This window comes from Cupressus sempervirens, chromosome 3, assembly GCF_028749045.1.
Source record: "Cupressus sempervirens isolate cs-2001-9-10 chromosome 3, ASM2874904v1, whole genome shotgun sequence".
NCBI lineage: Eukaryota > Viridiplantae > Streptophyta > Pinopsida > Cupressales > Cupressaceae > Cupressus > Cupressus sempervirens.
The window spans coordinates 107,611,551-107,632,171 of record NC_143120.1 but is presented as its reverse complement, the minus strand read 5'-3'; the positions used below and the strand labels follow the sequence as shown (position 1 = coordinate 107,632,171).

Here is a 20,621-nt window from a genome sequence, read left to right as displayed (position 1 = left end):
CATACAACCTATTAGGACTACTCTGTTAAGAGATTTAACTCAAATCACCTATCAAAATATCTCAGTATAGATCTTGTGATTGGCACTTGCTTGCTAATAATAGATCACCTCTACACAATCTCTGATTAATCCTTCACGATTTGATGTATCAATGTTGTATCCTTCTCTATCCTTTGTTCTTCTCTAACTAATTTTGCAATTCATTCTTACTTTTATGTCACCTTGAATGCTCTACAAACTATCTTGTTCACTTCTTCAATTCAATAATTCACCCCTTTGTTACAACATAAAAATTTTAGGGCTTCTTCCTCCTTAAGAAGACTTTGGTGGCTTAGGGTTAGGTTTGAATCTACAGTTGAGATTCATCCATATTGCCGCTTAAACCTTCCCATTTTTTGATTGGCTACATGTAATTGCATAGGGAATTCAAATATAGATTCATCCTTATCTCCAAAAGATTTTAATCTATCATTAAGTTAGCTTGAAAATGGTTTACATAGTTGTTTGTGCCATTACAAACAAATATCTCAAAACTATTTTACTCGGCATATGAATTTACTGATGCTCGACATACACTGTACTTTTGCTTCTAACTTGGCACTTGCATTACTTAGCATCCACTATTTACTCAGCACTTGAATCACTCGACATGATCTATTTTCTCAGCACTTGAGTGACTCAGCACATGAGTGACTCGACACTTATTGCAACTTGGCATGGTCTAATATTTACATGTGCTCAGCATGTATTACTAGTTCAACATGAACTGAGTAAATGGTTTAAGTGTGTTAACACTCACTTGTCAAAATCAATCTGAGATCAACTACATCCCCCTTTGACATGAGTATCAAAAACACTTAAATATACATAATCAATCTTAGTCTTCTCAAGCATAACATATCCATGACTCCGCTTATATACAAAACTTCAAATTTTCAAAATTCTGCAATAACCTATATACCTCAAAATTGATAACTCCCCCTGAGTCAATGTGTCTAGTTTGTATCCAAAATTTGTGCTCCTTTCTGAATTCAATGCATTGTATCTGATACTCTTTCATCTATTATGCTCTATCATAGTTGATATTTGTATATGTTTGCTACTCTCCTCAAAAAATGTGTTTCCAAAAATGTATATGTATATCACCCCAATGATATAACTTTATTACTAGGATCCCCCTTTGTTCATACTCCCCCATGGTATATTTTTTATTATTACTAGGCTCCCCCTTGTTATATTTCTCCCCCTTTCTTTATCTCTCCCCCTTTTTTGACACTTATGTCAAATGGGCTATACACATATAGTGTGTTTGTCCAAAAAATATTTATGGAATTTCATTATGATTTTAAGAGTTGCATCCCAGTTGTCACATGCAACATCTAGTGACTTGATCTGGATAGCAAGCTCGACAGCAAGGTGTACTAGGCCATCTAAGGTAGAAAGATTAGGGTCTTTCTTCAGTAGAGTCTCAGAATAACCTAGTTCCTTGTGTAGTATTTCCATGTGTGGGGTAAGGGATGCTTGCATACATGTCAATTTGGCTCTTATGCTAGCCTCTTCTATTGTTAACAAAGCTAATTAACTTTATGACTAAAGCAATGTATGAAAATGCTTCTCATTTTGAGCAGGATTTTGAGGTAACCTTGTACCTAATATATTGAGATTTCTCTCCAAGCTCAGAATATGATGTCTAGTCTCTTGGATGAAGAGTGTAGGCTCACACAGTTTGGTATATAATGAGAATATATTCTCAAGTACCTTCTTTACCTCATCAACCTTGGTTGCCAATGCAACTTGAGTCAGCTCTATCTCACCAGATATCTTTTCATTCACCTTTCCTTAAAACTTTCTCTCAAACCATTCTAAAAGTTTTACAATAGTATCAAGGTCTTCATTACTAACCTTTTCCACTATATCTATGAGTTTCTCTATCCATGGCTTGGTCTCTTTATGAGTTGGCAAGATGAATGCATCTAGAAAGATGTCTTTAATGTCTTGAAAAGCTTGCTTCTACCTGTGTTCTCTCCTGAGCATTTATTGATGCTTCTTTTTCTCTAAGGCTTGTTGCAAAATGCCTATTTGGTCTAATGTCATTGTATCATAATCAAATTTAGGTATAAAAATCTCTTCATCAAGACGGATATCTCCATAGTGAATTACCTTTTCAACTTCTAAAGAGCTATAGCTTGGCACTGAGATTTGCAATGGTATAGTTTCTGTGCTCAACTTTTGAAGAACTTGTTTAGGTGGAGTGCTAGATGTTGATAGAGTTACCAATGCTTGAATGGCTTCCTGCTCCTTTACCTTAGGTGTTTTCTCATGTTCTTTAGGCTTTTCCTAATCTATTATAATGGCATGACTATCACCTTGTTCTTGTGCTTCAAGTATAGATGAATCTATCTGTCTTGCTTCATACTATCCAATAGTAGTGTCTTTCTCTTCTTTTGCACGCTACTTCTACTCAATTGTATCAACTTTAACAAGTGTATCAACTTTAGTAGATGTATCTCCTATTGTTTGAGTCAAAGGTTGTACTTGATTAACTGAAGGGATGATAGAAGGTGGTTCTTGTGGATTCACCTTGTCCATTGTGACATTAGTTACTACCTTTTTGGGTTCACATAGCTTGGCTTGTAGTGTAGATCGGTCCAATATCTTCTTCAAGTCTTCTATAGTCAAGGGATTGATATTATGAGCTGAAATATTAGAGACATCCTTAAAAATAATAGTTTCAATAGACTTGACTATGTCATGTGGGGGACTAACACTCGACACTTGTGTGTCTTGCACACTCTATTCATCTTGTTGTTGTTCAATTTTTGCCTTGTCATTAGTTTGATTTTCAATTTCCTCCCCAACCATATCATCTTCCTTATCATCATCTTGACCTTCAAAGGGGCCAACTTCTCCTTTTTTCATAGTGGTCAACCCATAAATGAGTTTCCACATTTGTGTTGAATTTTTTACCACATCTTCAATATTGTTTTGAAGAATGTTGAAGGCTCTATATTTTGGTGTGAACCTTCCTCCATATTTCTTATTTTCCATAAAAATCTACCCCTTTGTTAGCTCTGGCATCACTTGAGCTAAAGTTGTTTCTCTAATCTATTTTTCTAAATTCAAACAATAATGCCATTTTTACTCAATAGTATCATATAACCCTTTTGGTATAGTGTTGGAAAACTCTAGTGGAGTGTTCTTGAATTTAGACCTCATAGCATTCAATGCCTCTTCCACTAGATTCTTCTCTTCTTTCCTAAGTTTCTCAAAATCAATATGCTTTAAACCAAATAAATCTACAATATTCTTGACATTTTCACACAAATTTTCAAGATCGGATAGTATTTTGTGACTAACCACTTTTAATTGGCTTATATCATCTAATTCAATCCTTTCTTCATCTGAATCTAGTTGTGCCACATATTTTTTTCTTTGTTTCTTTTTCACTTGACCACCTTCCTCTGTTTGCTTGGATTTTTCTTTGGCCTTCTGTGTTGTGCCTTGTGTGCTTGCTCTAGTGGTAGGAGTTGTAGGCTTGGTTGGGCTAGGTTTAATAGTTTTCTTTTCCATAGCCACTAGCTATGTCTTAGCCTTTCTCTTCTTTGGCTCAGCATGAGTGGGTGCTTCCTCAACTTCTTCTCCCTCGCACCTTTTGTTTCCTCTTCTTCCTTATCCTCTCCCATGCCTTGAGTCAATGCAAGAGGTTCTTGTGCTTGTGCTTGTTATTCCTCTTCATCCTCTTCATCTTCTTCCTCTTCTTCCTCATCTGCACCTTCTCCAAATTTGGCCTTTAGCTTCTTGACCAACTTATCTTTCTTCTTGAGTGTGGAGGCAATTTTCAACTCCATGGTAATCTTTGATTTTAGCATTTCATAGTTGCTAAATATTTTTGCACTTTTGTCAATTTCCTCTGCTAGGAGTGTAGTGATGGTTGTTGAAGCTCCATCAACATTAATCTCATACCCAAGTGGCCTTAACCATCTAACCCTTGGTGTGGCAGCTTGCACAAAGGTGTAATCAGCATCAACCAAAAAACATACGTGATTATAATGTTGCTCAACCAAAGAAAATGGTATCCTCATTCTTTCCTTCATTGATTTCTTAAAGTCTTCAAAATAACTTGTCATCAATGATTCAAAGTTTTCTTCCATCTATTCAATAAATTCATTAATATGTACTGTTATTGACCTATTTGTTTTCCAACTTATAGTGTCAATGCAGGGAAATGTATTTTGCACATAAAAGAATATACAGATAAGAATTGAACCAAATTTGCATTGAGCACTCTTGGTCTTCTTGATTACTCCAAGATTTTATATCAGCTGTTGTAGTTGAAGCTCAACTAGATCATAAGTATGATCTTTCTTCACAATCTTGCAGCCAACATCCACAACAATAAAGGGTGCATTATTCAATCTACTAGATTGATAGAATTTATGAGAAATTACCCTTACAACAAAGTTCAACAATGGATTAGCAAGAGTATCTATTGTCATGCCTCTTTTATTCCATTTTGCTCCAGTGTTTTTCTCTATTACTTCCTTGGAATCACTCCTTAGAGTCTTGGGCCGATCTAGGGTTGGGTAGCTAGTAACACTATGAATTATTCTTTTAGTAATCTTAATCAGTCCACCCTCCATCCATAAAGATCCATCATATATTTGACTTAACACAATTCTAATCCATTCAATTTTAAATATACTAGGAAAACCTAGTGCACGTGTTAAACCCTTCTTCTCAACAATTTTATACTCTTCCTTTAGAACACCATTTTCACATAACCTATCATATGCTTCTCTAATTTACATGTCTCGTATACCTCCTATTTTGCAATTATATCATTTCCTAACATCTTGCACCATAATAACATTTGGCAGGATCATGAATAATGTGCCAGAAGAATCTTGTTTGTAAGCTATGTTAGGAATGACCTTAAATATAGGTTGTTTCATTTATTACTAACAAGATGAACATTCAAAACCTCTTCCCCTTCTACATTTTTTGAACTAGATAACATTTGTCAAACTAGGGTTTATGCAAAGTAAAACTGCATAGCTTGGCTTATGATAAATACCTTGTAAAATTTGTATACTGAATTGAAACTGTTGTTGGATTTTTTGCAAATTCTTTGGATGGGTTTCTAGATCGCCTTTCACTCTACTTGCTCTTGCTTGAATTCAAAATGATGAATAATGAGCAGAAATTGATCATATACCCTTCAAAAACCTTGCATTTAATGCTGAGTGCTTACACAACTATAAGCTCAGCATCAACCAATTTTTTGAAATCACTCAACATCCATAGATATTTCCATCACTTGGCATCTACTACAGGCTCAATATCAATTGGGTAGTTTGGCAGTTCGGCATCAACTAGCATTCCACTCGGCATACATAGAAAATATTTCATGCTCGGCAACAACATGAAAAACTTAAATATTTTAACTTGAATTTTCAACAACATCTTGCATCTTTATTCATGATAATGTAGTCTTTTTAATACTATCTCCTTTGGAATTAATGTATGCTATAACACTTGAATATCAATCCCACATACTTCTTGATTGTTTAGTTTGATGAGGTGTGATCACCTGACCCATTGGGTGAAGTGATCCCTTCTCCATTTGATTTATTGCAACCTTCTTCCTTTTTCCATGTCTTGTTCATCTCATCTCTAATGTGTTCAATATCTACCTTGCCTTTTCCTTTATCAAATTCACAACTTGGTGCCTTTGACCTAGTTGGACAATTCTTGTCAATGTGACCAGTCTTCAAACAACTAAAATATGTAGTTTGACTTAACCATCTTTTGTAATTACTACTAAAGTGTTTTCTAATATAGTTCTCAGGGATATGTCCATACTCTTGACAATAATGACAGCTATGTCTTGTATTATAATTCCAGTTATAAATCTTTCCATAGCTTCTTACCTTTATTGGCTTGTTTGATGACCACATGGATTTGGATTTGCATTCAAAAGCTCTATGTCCATACTTCTAACAGTTGTAGCAATATCTTCAAATCTTTGTTTGTGCATGGTCCTAGTTCTGCATTCATGTGCATGATGACCTTGCTTGTTTCACTTATGACAATGACTCATGCTCTTAGGCTTGACATTATAGTTTGTATTCTTGCTCCTACACACATTAGCAGTATGTCCTTGCTTTCCACAATTATGACAAGTAGGTTTGGAGTTCTTACCTTTGATGTTCCTCTCTTCAACAACTTTGTATGATTCTCATTCTTCAGTGCTTGTGTAGCCCAATACTAATGTATCTCTGTTGGATCTAGGGGATTTCAATAATTGCTTAAAGTATTTGATGTCTTCATTTGGCTTGTTGAGACTTTCAACAAATTCTTTTTCTCTTTTTAGGTCGTTCTATAATTGTTCATTCTGCAACTTCAACGTAATCATCTCAATGTCCTTGACATTTAGTTCATAGTTGGAATTCATCATTTGACTTAGAGTATCCAATTACATGTTGGATATCTTGGTTAAATTACTTGACTTTTCTTCCAATCTATTTTCCATAACTCTTTTGTTTTTTTCTTCCATGGCTTTCTTCTTTTGTTCAGTCACCTCACATAGTTATATAGCTTGTGATTCTTTCTCTAGCTTGAGATTTCTGATTTCCTCAGCTTGGATTCTATTCTTTTCCATTAGATCTGTAACTGCTGCATCAAAATCATTGGTGTTACCATTTGTAAATAGCTTGGTGGTGTCTATCTCTTTGTATAGTGTGTCATTCTCTGCAACAGAAATCTCTTTCCTTCTCTTCAAGGATTTCTTTCGTTCCTCTCTTGCCTCATTCAATTGATGTAGTATGAGATGTATTTCAATCTCCTAGTTCTCAATAGCCTTTCCCAACTTATAGGCTTCCATTTCAAGATCTTTCCTCTAAGTTGCAAAGCTTCTCTTTCAAAGAACTTGGCTCTAATACCAATTGTTGGAATTACAAGTGGGAAGAGAGTAAACTTCTTGGTGGGTGGAGGGGGGGAGGTGGTGGTAGTGAATTAGGAGTTTAAACTTGAACCCATAAAACTTTCACCATTCATACATCACATGTATTAATATAATGAAATAAAATGTAAAGCATATGCATCAATTATGTAAACATGTAATCAAGCACACACATAACACTAGATATGATTACCCAGAAACCCTCCAAGTGAGAAGATAAAACTAGGGTGGGGATGACACCCAAAAATCTTCACTGCTACAGCAATAGAGTGTATCAAATTAAGGGCATAATGGTTTGACCATGAATCATGCTTTTCTCTATGAAAGGCTTGCCCTATTAAAAGCTTACAAAGATTGTTAAGTCTCACCTTGTTAGAGGATTTCAACACCCTGTTAGAAGTGTGCTTGGTTAGAGGAATTTAACTTACAATTAAGTAAGAACCCTATTAAAGGATTTTATACAGCCTATTAGGACTACTATGTTAAGAGATTTAACTAAAATCACCTATCAAAATGTCTCAACATATATCCTATGATTGGCACTTGCTTGCCTGATAACATATCACCTCTACACAATCTCTTATTGATCCTTCATGATTTGATGTATCAATGTTGTATCCTTCCCTATCCTCTATTCTTCTCTAACTGATTCTACAATTCATTCTTACTTCTAAGTCACCTTGAATTGCTCTGCAAACTATCTTGTTCGCTTCTTCAATTTGATCATTCACCCCTTTGTTACACCATAGGGCTTATTTCTCCTTAAGAAGACTTTGGTGGCTTAGGGTTAGGTATGAATTTGCAGCTGAGATTCATCCATATTGCCACTTAAACCTTCTCATTTTCTAATTGGTTGTATATAATTGCATAGGGAACCCAAATATAGATTCTTGCTTATCTCCAAAAGATCATAATCTATCCTTAAGTCAGCTTGAAAATGGTTTACATAGTTATTTGTGCCATTACAAACAAATATGTCAAAACTATTTTACTCAGGATATGAAGTTACTAATGCTCAACATGCACTATATTTCTACTTCTGACTCAGCACCTGCATTACTTGGCATATATTACTCAGCATAGATTAATATAGATTACAAATATTGATTACTTGGCATCCACTATTTACTCAACATACACTATTTACTTGACACATGAATCACTTGGCATGGTCTATCTGCTCAGCACATGAGTGACTCGACACTTATTACAACTCAACATGATCTAATATTTACATATTGTGCTCGACATGTATTACTAATTTGGCATGAACTGAGTAAATGGCTTAAGTGTGTTGACACTCACTTGTCAAAACCAATCTGAGATCAACAGATGTCACTCTTTTAAACCATTTCTCTGGGTTCCTCCTTAGTACATAAAATTTCATCCAAGTGCAACTCATCCATCATTTTTTGAACAATTAAGGCATGTTGAGACTCATGAACACCTTCAAGTCTTCTTCTCTCTCTATCCTAAAAGTCCCTTATTTTATATTTAATCCAAAAGTCCTTTAATTCTTTTGTTTGAGTAAATTTTTCTTGTTCAAAGAATCTGAGAGAAATGGCCTCTCTCTCATCTTCAGTGTCAATTGGGTCATTATTCTCCATAGTTTGAGCATAGTAGCCATGCTCTTTCTCAAAAAAATTGAGAGGTGGTTCTGATGTCTCAGCATTTTTACCTTCTTTCATGTTTATAAGAATATTAACAATTTTTGTTGATCCTTATCTTTTGTATTTTAGATATTCCATGACCTATATAATTCATAAATATATGGGTAAAAATCAATAATATACGTTTAAATGTAATATATAGAGTAATCCACATATATTCATCATATGAATCATCATAGGCCACCAAAGGGGTACTAGTCCCTTCTTCATGAGATTTTGGAGTAGGAGAACCAGAACTTGAACCTTTCAAACTCAACTTTCTTCTTTTGGTTGGAGGGGGTGGATGAGTTGTTTACTCAATTTTCTTTCCCTTTTCTTGCTCAACATATTCTTGGTATAGATTTTCAAATTCTTTAATAGACTTCTCAATCCTAAGGATTTCAATATCTTCTCTAGAATGAAAATGAGGCAAACCTTTACTTAACCTCTGATTCTAGTCCCTTCTTCATGAGATTTTGGAGTAGGAGAACCAGAACTTGAACCTTTCAAACTCAACTTTCTTCTTTTGGTTGGAGGGGGTAGATGAGTTGTTTACTCAATTTTCTTTCCCTTTTCTTGCTCAACATATTCTTGGTATAGATTTTCAAAATCTTTTATAGACTTCTCAATCCTAAGGATTTCAATGTCTTCTTTAGAATGAAAATGAGGCAAACCTTTACTTAACCTCTGATTCTCTATCTTATTCAAAACATTCATTTTCTTCAACCTTTGGTATGCTTCTTGCAAGTCATAAAAACTTCTAATAATGTCATCTTCAATGTTCAAATGATGAGCATACCTAACTTTTATAGTTTTAATGTGCCCCTTAGGATCATAATCTCTACTTTTATCACTAATCAACCATAATTTATTCATGATGACTTCTTGAATTTCTTAAATCTTACTGTACCCAATTGTATATTGATCAAAATTTATAAAGTGAGGCATCATGTCACCCTTCCTTCTTGGCTGAATAATATCTTTCTCAACCCATAGTCACTTCCATATAAATTCCAAGAAACCTAATCCTTCAAGGATAGACAAAGGAAATCTATGAGGTGGTTGTTTTGTAACGCCCTGCCATGTGACCCAAAAGAAGGTAACCTAAAGTTTTACTAAGTTTGTCAAACTTTTTTTTTTAAAAGTTAAAGATAATAACTTAACAACAATAGTTATAACATAGCAGAAGCAATTAATATTCACATAAACACATACCATAAAACATATTACAATTCTTAAGGGTCCCATGACATTGAATCACATTTAAGTTTAATTAATAATAAATCTAATATATAATAAATCTGCATCAAATAATAATATACCAGTGTGAATTTATTTAAATAATATACAATTATATATGATGCCACTTGGCAATAAACAAAATACACAATCATCCATTGTAGAGGTCACAGGGTATGAAAGGCTTAAATAATATACATCATGAAATAAATTACATCATCTCTTAAGATCTTATGAAATCAAATACAATACAATAGTACAACCATCCATCAGAAATACAAGAATAGATAGAAAGAAACATTTGCACAAACACATCCAGCAACAACATTTGACGGTCGGATCTCAATGGTATAAGAAAAAACACTACCACCCAACCTCGTGGAACCTAAATGGCCCACTCCCACCACACTAAGGAGATAGTCTCAAGTCCCAAACATGATAATAAACTTGAAAGTCAAAAACCAACATCTAGGTTCAAGGAATCACCTAAAAGAAAACTATCTCAAATGATACCAAGACACAAGTATCAACTAATCCTAGAGGCAACACAAACACATAGGAAATCTACTATGCAAGCAGGCAAGTGTCATTGCAGGAATCAACGCTAGAGTTACCTTGGCAGTCTAACTTGACCTCAACCCCCTAGTGACTCTATGCAGCACTAGCATCCTTTCATACTGACAAGGCATACTAACAGTGCATGGTCGCAACCAAGCATCCTCTCTACTCCCATCTTAGTCTATACTAGCACTCAAGGTCTATATTAGACTCTTATTAGGTTCATTTTATTCCCATTTAATGTATTTTTTCACTTATTAAACAACTTACAATGGGTTACCTTGGCAGCCACTTTGGGACCTGGCCTCCATTGCAAGCCACTTCCTGACATGACATATAGATAACCCACCCTAAGCTTAGTAAAATCAAAAGATCACAAAAGACCACATACCATACATCAGTTCTTAAACAAGCAACTGACAAGTATTGAAAAACACTTATCATAATCACATATTTCACCCATATGATCATCCTAATAGGAATGATCCCAAAATCAAGTATACATAAACCAATTCATGTCATAACATGACATCACCAAGAACAAATCATACAAACACCTTAGTCCTATAAAAGCAACTGGAAAGCAATCCAAATACAACTAATTGAAGACTCAAAGGTTATATCAGATAGGTCACACCATTCACCTCAGTTTCACACAAGAACACTGGAAGCAATAACAATCAATGCATCAAAACATCTCATAGAGCATATCAGACACATTACTATGGTTGAGTATAAAAGATTGAGATGAAAACATCATCATGACATCACAAAATAGAACTCTCGAGCCTCTAGTAAACATCCTAACTAGCCAAAGCTAAGTCAAACCCGAAAATCCCAACACCAGTAAATCACACGCTACATAAAGTGCATACAAAAGTGAATTTCATAATTCATTAGGTTTTGAAAACCCTAAAATTCAATATTTACTAAAGTTTTCAGATTAAATCACAAACAATTCTATAATGGAAATCAATTCTCAAACAAGAGTTTCAACCCAGAGAACTTCTGAAAATAGAAACACAACAAACATGAAGAAGACAAGAATTTGAAGAACAAGAAACTATTGCACAAATCCACAAGATCCTACCTAGATCTTATGCTAAAACAATGAATCCACAAACATGCAAGAATCTTCTTTTTCCTTTGAAAATTCTTTTTTCGAAAATTGGCTCCTCCAAACCTGTGTATCTAGAAATGAGCTATAATTTCCTTAATAAAGAGGTTTTCCCCCAAATCAAGGCTTTGATCATGCAATCATGCAAAAACCATTTGTCTTTAATTACTATATTTTAATTTTCATACACACTTTATGCAATTTAATTAAAATAAACTTTATTAAATTAAAACTTGCTCTCCCTAAATCATGCGATGTTTTTTTATATAATATTTATTAATTTAACTAATAATATTATTTAGAGTTTATTAAAAATAAAACTCCTAAATAAATTATTATTAAAGTAAATAAATATAAATACGTCTAAATTAAAACTTTAATCAAATCTTTTAAATTTAATTCTTTCATGCACATTTAAAGAACTTTTTAATTAAATTTTTCTTTTAAATTTTCTTTTTCTCCACTTATTAATTAGTGTAAGCACTATTTAAAACATAGTTTACTATTTAAATTAATAAGAATAATTAAAGCTCATCATTTCAAAGCAACTCTAATTTAATAATTATTAATTAAATAATCACAATAAAATAATATCAAATCTTTAATCTTTTAATATTTTAATTCTATTTTTATCCAACTTCTTAAATTAGACTTTTAAAATAAATATTTTAAACTGAAGTACATATTTAATTAATTTCTAATTAATTAAATAACATCATATTCTAATCTATCTTTAACCAATTTTCTAAATTTAGACCTTTAATTTTAGACTTCTAATTTAATGCATGAATTTAACTAGTTTTTAATTAATCAAATATTCACATATTTTAATATTTTATTTTTAATCAAATAATATTTATTACTCAACTAATAATATTATTTAGAGTTTATTATTAGAATAAAACTTTTAAATAATAATTATTAAATTAAATAGATATAAATATGCTAAAATTAGAACTTTAATTTAATATTTTAAATTTAATTCTTTTATTTAATTAATTTTTTAATTAATTAAATATTGAATTTTCTATATACAATTTTTATACAACAACTTTAAGTTATTTAAATTAAAATATCTTTATTAAATTAATTTTCTTTCTCACTTTAATTAATCATAAAACATTTTTAATATCATATTTATTAATTTAACTAATAATCATATTTAGAGTATATTAATTAAAATAAAACTCCTAAATAAATTATTATTAAATTAAATAATTATAAATATGCCAAAATTAGAACTACAACTTTATCTTTAAATTTTATTCTTTTATTTAAGTGATTCATGAGACATTTTTAATAATATATTTATTAACTTAATTAATAAAATTATTTAAAGTTTATTATTAAAATAAAACTCCTAAATAATTATCATTAAATTAAATAAATATAAATATCTCAAAAATAAAATCTTTAAATTTAATTCTTTTATTTAATTAATTTCTCAATTAATTAAATATAATTAAATATCAAATATCTTTATAAATTTTTTATTAAATTATCTTTTAATTTGATTTAATTATAACAGAAAATCACCACATACCCATAAAACCAAAAATAACAACTCAACAGAAGACAAAGAACATAATCAAACTCCAAAGTCAAAATCACATCACTTGACGAATTCAAATAGGTAAACTAACTCAGATACTTGTTCTATTTTCTAGGACAATTGGCTTAGGGTTTAAGATTTGGACTCAAGAGTTATCTCACCACTTATACCATTGAAATACTGCAATAGGGTACGCTCATTCTGGCAATTCAGGGAAGACGATACCCAGTACTTGCAATCTACATAAAATCCATGCATATTCTAAACTAAATAGGCAATGGCAGGAAGTGGTTCATTATGTAGATCCCGACTAGCAGGTGACTACAACTCCCTTCCTCAACCACATCAAACTTCCTCAACCACATCAAAAACGTCAAACATAAAGAAAACATATACTCACACCATACACATGCAAGTATGGGGTAAGTATCCACAGAAACCGCATAAAAATTATTCATCTAACTAACATCATTAAATAACTAAAAGTCACTACATGAACATATATATCAACTGAATATGAAATACAACTAATCAATTTTGGTAATCCAACAATGCTAATCATAAAACATAATAATAGAATAGGCCTAAAAGAATCCAGTCAAAAAAAATCATAAAAGTCAAGTAGGGGTAGGCATTGTAATGTTTGCACCCATATAGCCTTATCCATGAATATTTTGGCTTGAGAATCCAATCACCCTAGTTGTATTCATAATCTTTATCAACCAAACATTCTTTGGGTTTTAACATATCCTTAATTGACTATGGCAACCTTGTGATAGTTCCCCCAAGTACCCTTACTATCCACTGCACAAATATATCCCTGAATACTATGAAATCGCCATCCCTTGCATGTGTACCCTAAATTTGGCACCAAATTTTGATGGGCTTTCTAATGCCTTCCTCATCAATTATAGCCAACTTCATTGAATTCTTAAATTGATTGACATTATAATGGAGAATTAGGTAACATAGCAGCAAATAATTCTTGAAGGACTTATTAGTCTTCCATCTAACCAATTAATTATGAAGGGTCTTCTCAATCTCACTGGCGAAATCAAACTCCAGATAGGTATGGTGGTTTTGAATTTTCATACACACATACATGTAATCAAGCAGAATTTTATGTTGCTCATCAGCTCCAAGCAATTGTGACCATGCATAAAAAGTGCACTTGAGAAAAAGGATTCAATAGGATTCAACAAAATGAGGACCCATATGATCAACATACATTATTCTGTTGTTGTGGCCCCTATACATGAAATGTGCAATTTCCCTACATTTGTAAAACTTCATGGTTCTCTAATACTCAATCTTAAAGTGTTCCCTATCAATTTTTGTAAGGGCTTGGGTGCTCAATCCAAAGCATTCTTTTATACAAGATTTCATGATGACTAGTAGTGGCTTACCATCCATTTTCCTTACAATCCTAGCGGTTGGTTAATAATGACTAACTACAATGTCTATAAGATCTATATCTATAAACACATTTGGGACCACAATTTTTCCTAGATCTTATCTCCATGGGTTGTCCCTAGGTTCCTTTTTATTTCTATTTGCATGGAACTACCAGAACAAAGATCTATCATGTAATGGAAGATTAACATCTCTACAATTCTCAAATTCATCAGTGAAAATAGTCATTTGACCTCCAGAAGAACCAGGAACAACATATTTTGAATCAATTTCTCAATGGGTACTTCCTTTAATTCCTTAATACTAGTGTCTTTCTTTTCAAGCATTTTATCCAATAAATTGCACACAGAATAAGAGAGATTAGAACTTACTGTATTCTACAACTTCTTGAGGATGCCTTCAAACCTTTGCTACCAACTTGTATCTCAGCTTCGCTTGCATGCTCAATTATGAAAATACTCATTTTTGCCAAAGTTGTTAGTTTATTTTTATTTCACATTTATGATCCATAACTTTTCGCACATAAATTCACTTCGTAAATTGCCCAACTTGTCACATCATCTAAGTACTTTGAGTTATTTAATGATATACATTCTTTTAGAAATTCAATTAAACTCTTTTTGCCTTTTCACACTTTCATCTTAGGGTCATTTCTGAAGTTGTGATTTTTGGAACTTCGCAAGGCTTCTTCAAATGCTTTACCAAAATCACGATTTTGGAGCTCATCTTTTTAGTCATCAGCAATACAATTTATTCTTGTCATATTAATTCTCTCTTCTTATTGTGCTTTTAGTTAGGCCTCTGGATCCTAGATGAATATCTCCATAGCAAAATCTTACACATACACACCCATAAAATGGTATTAAACATGAGTGATAGTTACTTTAAAAGTTGACGATTAACTTCAATTTCAAAAACAAGACAATTCACTTTACAATCCCTTTTATTTTAATAATCTATGACTTCCCTTTTATTTTCTTTACTATGTTTTTTTCAAATGGCTTCAACTAATGATTTTCATTCTTTGCAATGTAAACTAAATAAAATTCCATCTTTTGCATAGATATGGTATTTCAAGAGTTAGGGAGAGGTAGTAATTTGGATGTATGCTTGGAAAAAATAAATTATATTTAGAGTTTTGAATTGTAAATTTTTCTTTGTTGAAAATCTATGGTATTGTTTTTGAAGATTGCATAAAAATGGACTAATGCCTATTGTTGATCTGGATTTGAAACTTTTGGGGTTCACCACTTAAATGGGTTGATTAAGTGGTGGTGGTGTTGTTGACCCCTCCAAGGTTTTATAGAGCTTCATGCTAAGCTCTTATGTCTTGTATTTCTTTGTGGTTCATTAATTTTTTACCCTTTCTCTTTTAAAAGACACCAAACATATTTTATATATTAATGCATTGGTTCCAAAGACCTCTAGTGCATAACTAAATTCTACTACATAATTTAACTATGAATCTAATTATTTTTTAATTTAATAATAATATTTTTAAAATTTATTATTAATTACAGACTTTTCAATTGATTAGATTTAGTATTTTTATAAATTATTCTACTTTCCACAATTGATATTGTAATAAAAATAAACTTCACATTTTTTCCTCCTGTAGACAATTTATAATTACTATTATTAAATATTACTTCCCTATTTTAATAAAAATAAATTATTAGTTTTTCCCAAAATAAACAATATATCTTATTTATCAATAAATGCTTCATTCATTGTTGAATTTACCAACTGTACCAATAAATATTCTTTTACACCATTAGGGACACAAGTAAGAACCATATGCTATTTATTATATTTATACAAAATAATAAAAATTCTCTGTTATTGGATTAGCCCATAAACACACACAATTTTTTATTTTTTTTGGACCAAACAAAAACTAATTTAATTTAAGAAAACTTGACTTTTTATATTTAAAAATTTTGTGGTGCACGCTTGTTGTCTTTGGTAAGCTACCTCCTAATAAAACAGATAAACTATGTAACCAAATAAAGAGATCACTTCATAGAAAAGCTTCCTTCAGCCAAAAAATCGCCTACTTTACTGGCCACTTCCAAACACGAGACAAACATGGGCTGTCAGTCTATTTCCATTGTTATGGAAACAAACAAGAGATATATAGATCTGAAAACAAAAGAAAATCATAAAATCATAAACAATGGAAGCCACTTCCTACATTGAATATCCCCTCCTCAAAGAAAGGCCTGTCAACAGACATCTCACAGGAGGATGGAAAGCTTCTTTTTTCATAATTGGTGTTGAAGTAGCAGAGAGATTCGCTTTCAATAGTATTTATAATAGCTTGGTCTCTTATCTCACCGATGTTATGCACCAGAGTCTTGTGACTGCTGCTAAGAATGTTAATCTCTGGTACGGTGTTGCATCCATGCTTCCTCTTCTTGGAGCTTTTATTGCAGATTCCTATTTGGGGCGGTACACAACCATTATTTTGTCATCTCTGGTCTATATACTGGTCTGTTTTAATAAAACTCATAAAACCTTGACATTGTTATAACTGCTATACAGATGGTTTTCATTGAATTCATATACAAAGAGTTTTAAAAATAGACTTTCTTTACTATATAAGTAAGTATATAGATAAAATCCTATATTAAGCATCACTGTTGTTGGCTAATAGTTCAGTCCGTCTGGTGTACTGGTCGAGTTTGAAGTCATGAGTTACTTCCATTGTTGTCGAGTATCCCATGGTCTCGAGTTTGAGACGGTTCTTTCAGGTTTTGACCAAAATGAACCTGCATAACCAATTTGTTTGTATTTTTTAATAAATTAAAAATTCATAAAACTATTTTACATTAATTTTAAATTAATTAATAGAAATTCATTTTAACCCCTGCATAGACAGTGCCACCCTTTCATGGAATGGTGTCTTCCAAAAAATACTCCACATTTCTAATTTTCTTATAGAGGAACGATTCTGAAACTTGAGAACTTGAGGGAAACATCTCTCCATAGCCTTATCAACTCTGCCATCTTTGTTCGGTTGTTTGTTATATGCTAATTCCATCTCTGCCATCTTTGTTCGGTTGTTTTTTATATGCTACATGCCATCACATATTGGTTGTAACTTTCAACTTTATCGAACTAATTTATTTTTGATAGTGTTAAAAAGGTGTCATAATACAAAGTTTATCTTAAAGATTTCAATTCACCTCAATTTGTATATCAAAACTACCCTGCCATTATTTTCCTTACCATTCTTCACCATCCCCTGCCCTCTCCAAATTTGGGCCCTTGCTCTCAGCATCCTTTCCTTGCATCACCCATCAGGAAACTCCATCAACTATAGTAAGTACATAAATTCTTTTGATTTGTAGTTATCTGCTGGTCAGTTTCTAGTGCACCACAATTCCACTCCTTAAATGCATTTTGTTTGAATCTACATGAGATTTTCAATTCTATTGAACATGTAATCACAAAATTCAGCTTACCTAGGGGCGCACCAGGTGGATGCATAAGTCTTTTTGGAGAATTTCTGGGTTTTAATAAATGCAAATTAGTGTTTGAATCCAATTCTCACCTCTGAAACCATTATGTTCGTACCTGCCAATTCTCGGCCTTTTATGTGAATAAATATCACCGAAAGTGGGCACCTTTAATAAGGATCAGGACCCATATAGTGCACTGGGAACAATTTTCTTTCTTTCTTTGTTTTTCTGGTTCTACAGTTAATTCAAAGAGATAAGAAACACCTAATATTCCTTTTAATCGGCTGCAGGGGTTAATCTGTTTAACTCTTTCAGCTTCTCTGAAATCTCTTACCCCACCTGCTCTTCAGGTGGGGTTTTTCTTCAGTTCACTCTACTTAGTTGCTTTGGCTCAAGGAGGGCAAAGACCAGCTTTGCAACCATTTGGTGCAGACCAATTTGATGATGGAGGTCCAAGAGAGAGGAAGTACAAGAGTTCATTCTTCAATTGGTGGAATTTTTCTCTAAGCATTGGCTTACTTTTATCTGGATCTGTGGTTGTGTACATTCAAGAAAATGTAGGGTGGGGTCTAGGGTTTGCCATCCCAACTGTAACTATGGCGATAGTATTGTCTCTCTTCATTTGTGGATCAAGAATGTACCGACATAAAACACCTTCCAGTCCAGTCACTCGAATTCTCCAAGTCTTTGTTGCAGCTATTCGCAAGTGGAATGTTTCTATCGATTCTCAAGCACAACAGAGCTTATATGTTCATCGAGGACATGCTGAAACAAGAAAGCTTCGACACACTGATCAATTCAGGTAAATACCCATTCCTGTTTAGGTTTGCCCTTAGGGTTTGACATATAGATCAGAACAGAGCTTATATATTAATATGCATCACAGCTGCCCACATTTCCATTTAGGTTTTAGTACTTAGGGTTTACATTATTTTTCTAAATGTATATGAACATGTAGAAATCAATTTTCAAGAACATTCATCTTCTGTATTCGTACTTCTGGGTACAACTGTGTGAGATTAGCAGCATCAATGTTTTGGATCATACTCAAAGATCAATCTCCAGGATGAGAGATGGATCATCAAGTATGATCAGAACCCTGAATGCTGATAAACTCACACACAATGAGATGGATCATTAAATATGATCCAAAATGTTAATGCTAATAAACTCACACACAATCTTTACCCAAAAGTGTGAATATAATATCCTAGATTAGGGAAATCTGTTATCATTAACATTCATGTTTGTTTCACAGGTGTCTTGACAAAGCGACTATTGAAATCAATTTGGACCACGAACACAGAACAAATATGGATTGGAGGTTATGCACGGTGACACAGGTTGAAGAGGTAAAACTAATTCTCAGATTGCTCCTCATTTGGGTAGCTTGTTTGATGTATGGAGTTGTTTATGTACAATCTCCAACATTCTTTTCAGAACAAGGCAGCACAATGGATAGAAGGGTATTTGGAGACCTCAAAATAGCTGCAGCTTCCATGCAAAACTTTATCACTATAACTGTTCTACTGCTCACGCCTGTTTATGATCTACTCTTTGTCCCACTGGCCAGAGGCATAACTGGAAATGAACGAGGCATAACATTGTTACAGAGAATATGTGTTGGTTTATCTTTTTCTCTTCTTTCTGTGATTGTGGCAGCATTGATAGAAATGAAAAGACTTCAAGTGGCAAAGGAGTATGGATTGATAGACAAACCCCAAGTGACAATCCCACTGAGCATTTTTTGGCTGCTTCCACAATACATAATACTTGGTATTGCTGAGGTGTTTGCAATTGTAGGCTTACAAGAGTTGTTTTATGACCAAGTGCCCGAGACAATGAAAAGTTTAGGAAGTGCCTTATATTGGAGTATTTTTGGAGTAGGCAGTTTCTTGAGCAGCATTCTCATTACTATTATTGAGGAAGTTACCAGCAGAGACGGGGGAGAAAGCTGGTTTGCAGATAACCTAAACAAAGCTCACTTGGACTACTACTACTGGCTTCTAGCTACATTGAGTGCTCTGTTTTTATGTATCTATCTCATTTTCGCCAATTACTTTATCTATAAGAAAGAAGAAAGTAATGTTTATACAGATGAAGAGATATCCCGATCATTAAACAACACCCCCTGTCCAATTATATAGTAACCTTTCAATTTTTTGTGAAGGACCATATTTATGGACCATATTTAATTGGTTAACTTGAAGAGTTGAATTGAGGCCCCAAAAGATAGAAGGCCGTAATAGTTCAACCCTACATTTCATGAATTGGTTACGTTTTCTATTGTCTAGGATAGAGGAACGGCACAATATCAACAAATAAAACCTGAGTTGAATTGAAATTGCATAAATTCAATTAATGAAATTGTAATATTTGTAAAAAGTGTTTGAGAGAGTATTTCTGAATAAGTAAATTAGAGATTTGTTTTTCAAATGTCGGCCTCCCTTATTCCCTCTCCTTAAGACATTGTCCTATCAATACTAGGAGAGTGGGAGTCCCCTCTTCTAACTGTTGTGTAGGTTTAAATTGACATTATAAAGAGGAGGGGGCGAGGGGTCTAAATACATGTGATGAGAGGTCCAAATATCTGCTAGAGGCAAAAATGGAAGAGAGGGGTTCAAACAAAGATGAGCAAATTTTAGATCCAAAGTATTAAATTTCATCA

General features: G+C 32.9%; 1 protein-coding gene across 2 annotated transcripts; it reads left to right on the top strand.

Moving 5' to 3' along the window:
• The first annotated feature begins 16,677 nt into the window (after window positions 1-16,677).
• Window positions 16,678-20,605, top strand: LOC149565012 (protein NRT1/ PTR FAMILY 5.10-like). 2 transcript variants are annotated; one of them, XM_089818543.1, is made up of 4 exons: window positions 16,716-16,980; window positions 18,244-18,755; window positions 19,212-19,305; window positions 19,394-19,579. In XM_089818543.1, the coding sequence occupies exons 1-4, from the start codon at window positions 16,834-16,836 to the stop codon at window positions 19,439-19,441; spliced, it is 801 nt and encodes a 266-aa protein (XP_089674669.1). In that variant the 5' UTR covers window positions 16,716-16,833; the 3' UTR covers window positions 19,442-19,579. The 2 variants fall into 2 exon arrangements, with proteins under 2 accessions (XP_089674667.1, XP_089674669.1); XM_089818541.1 differs by having other exon boundaries at window positions 16,678-16,980; window positions 19,212-20,605.
• The last annotated feature ends 16 nt before the right edge of the window (window positions 20,606-20,621 follow it).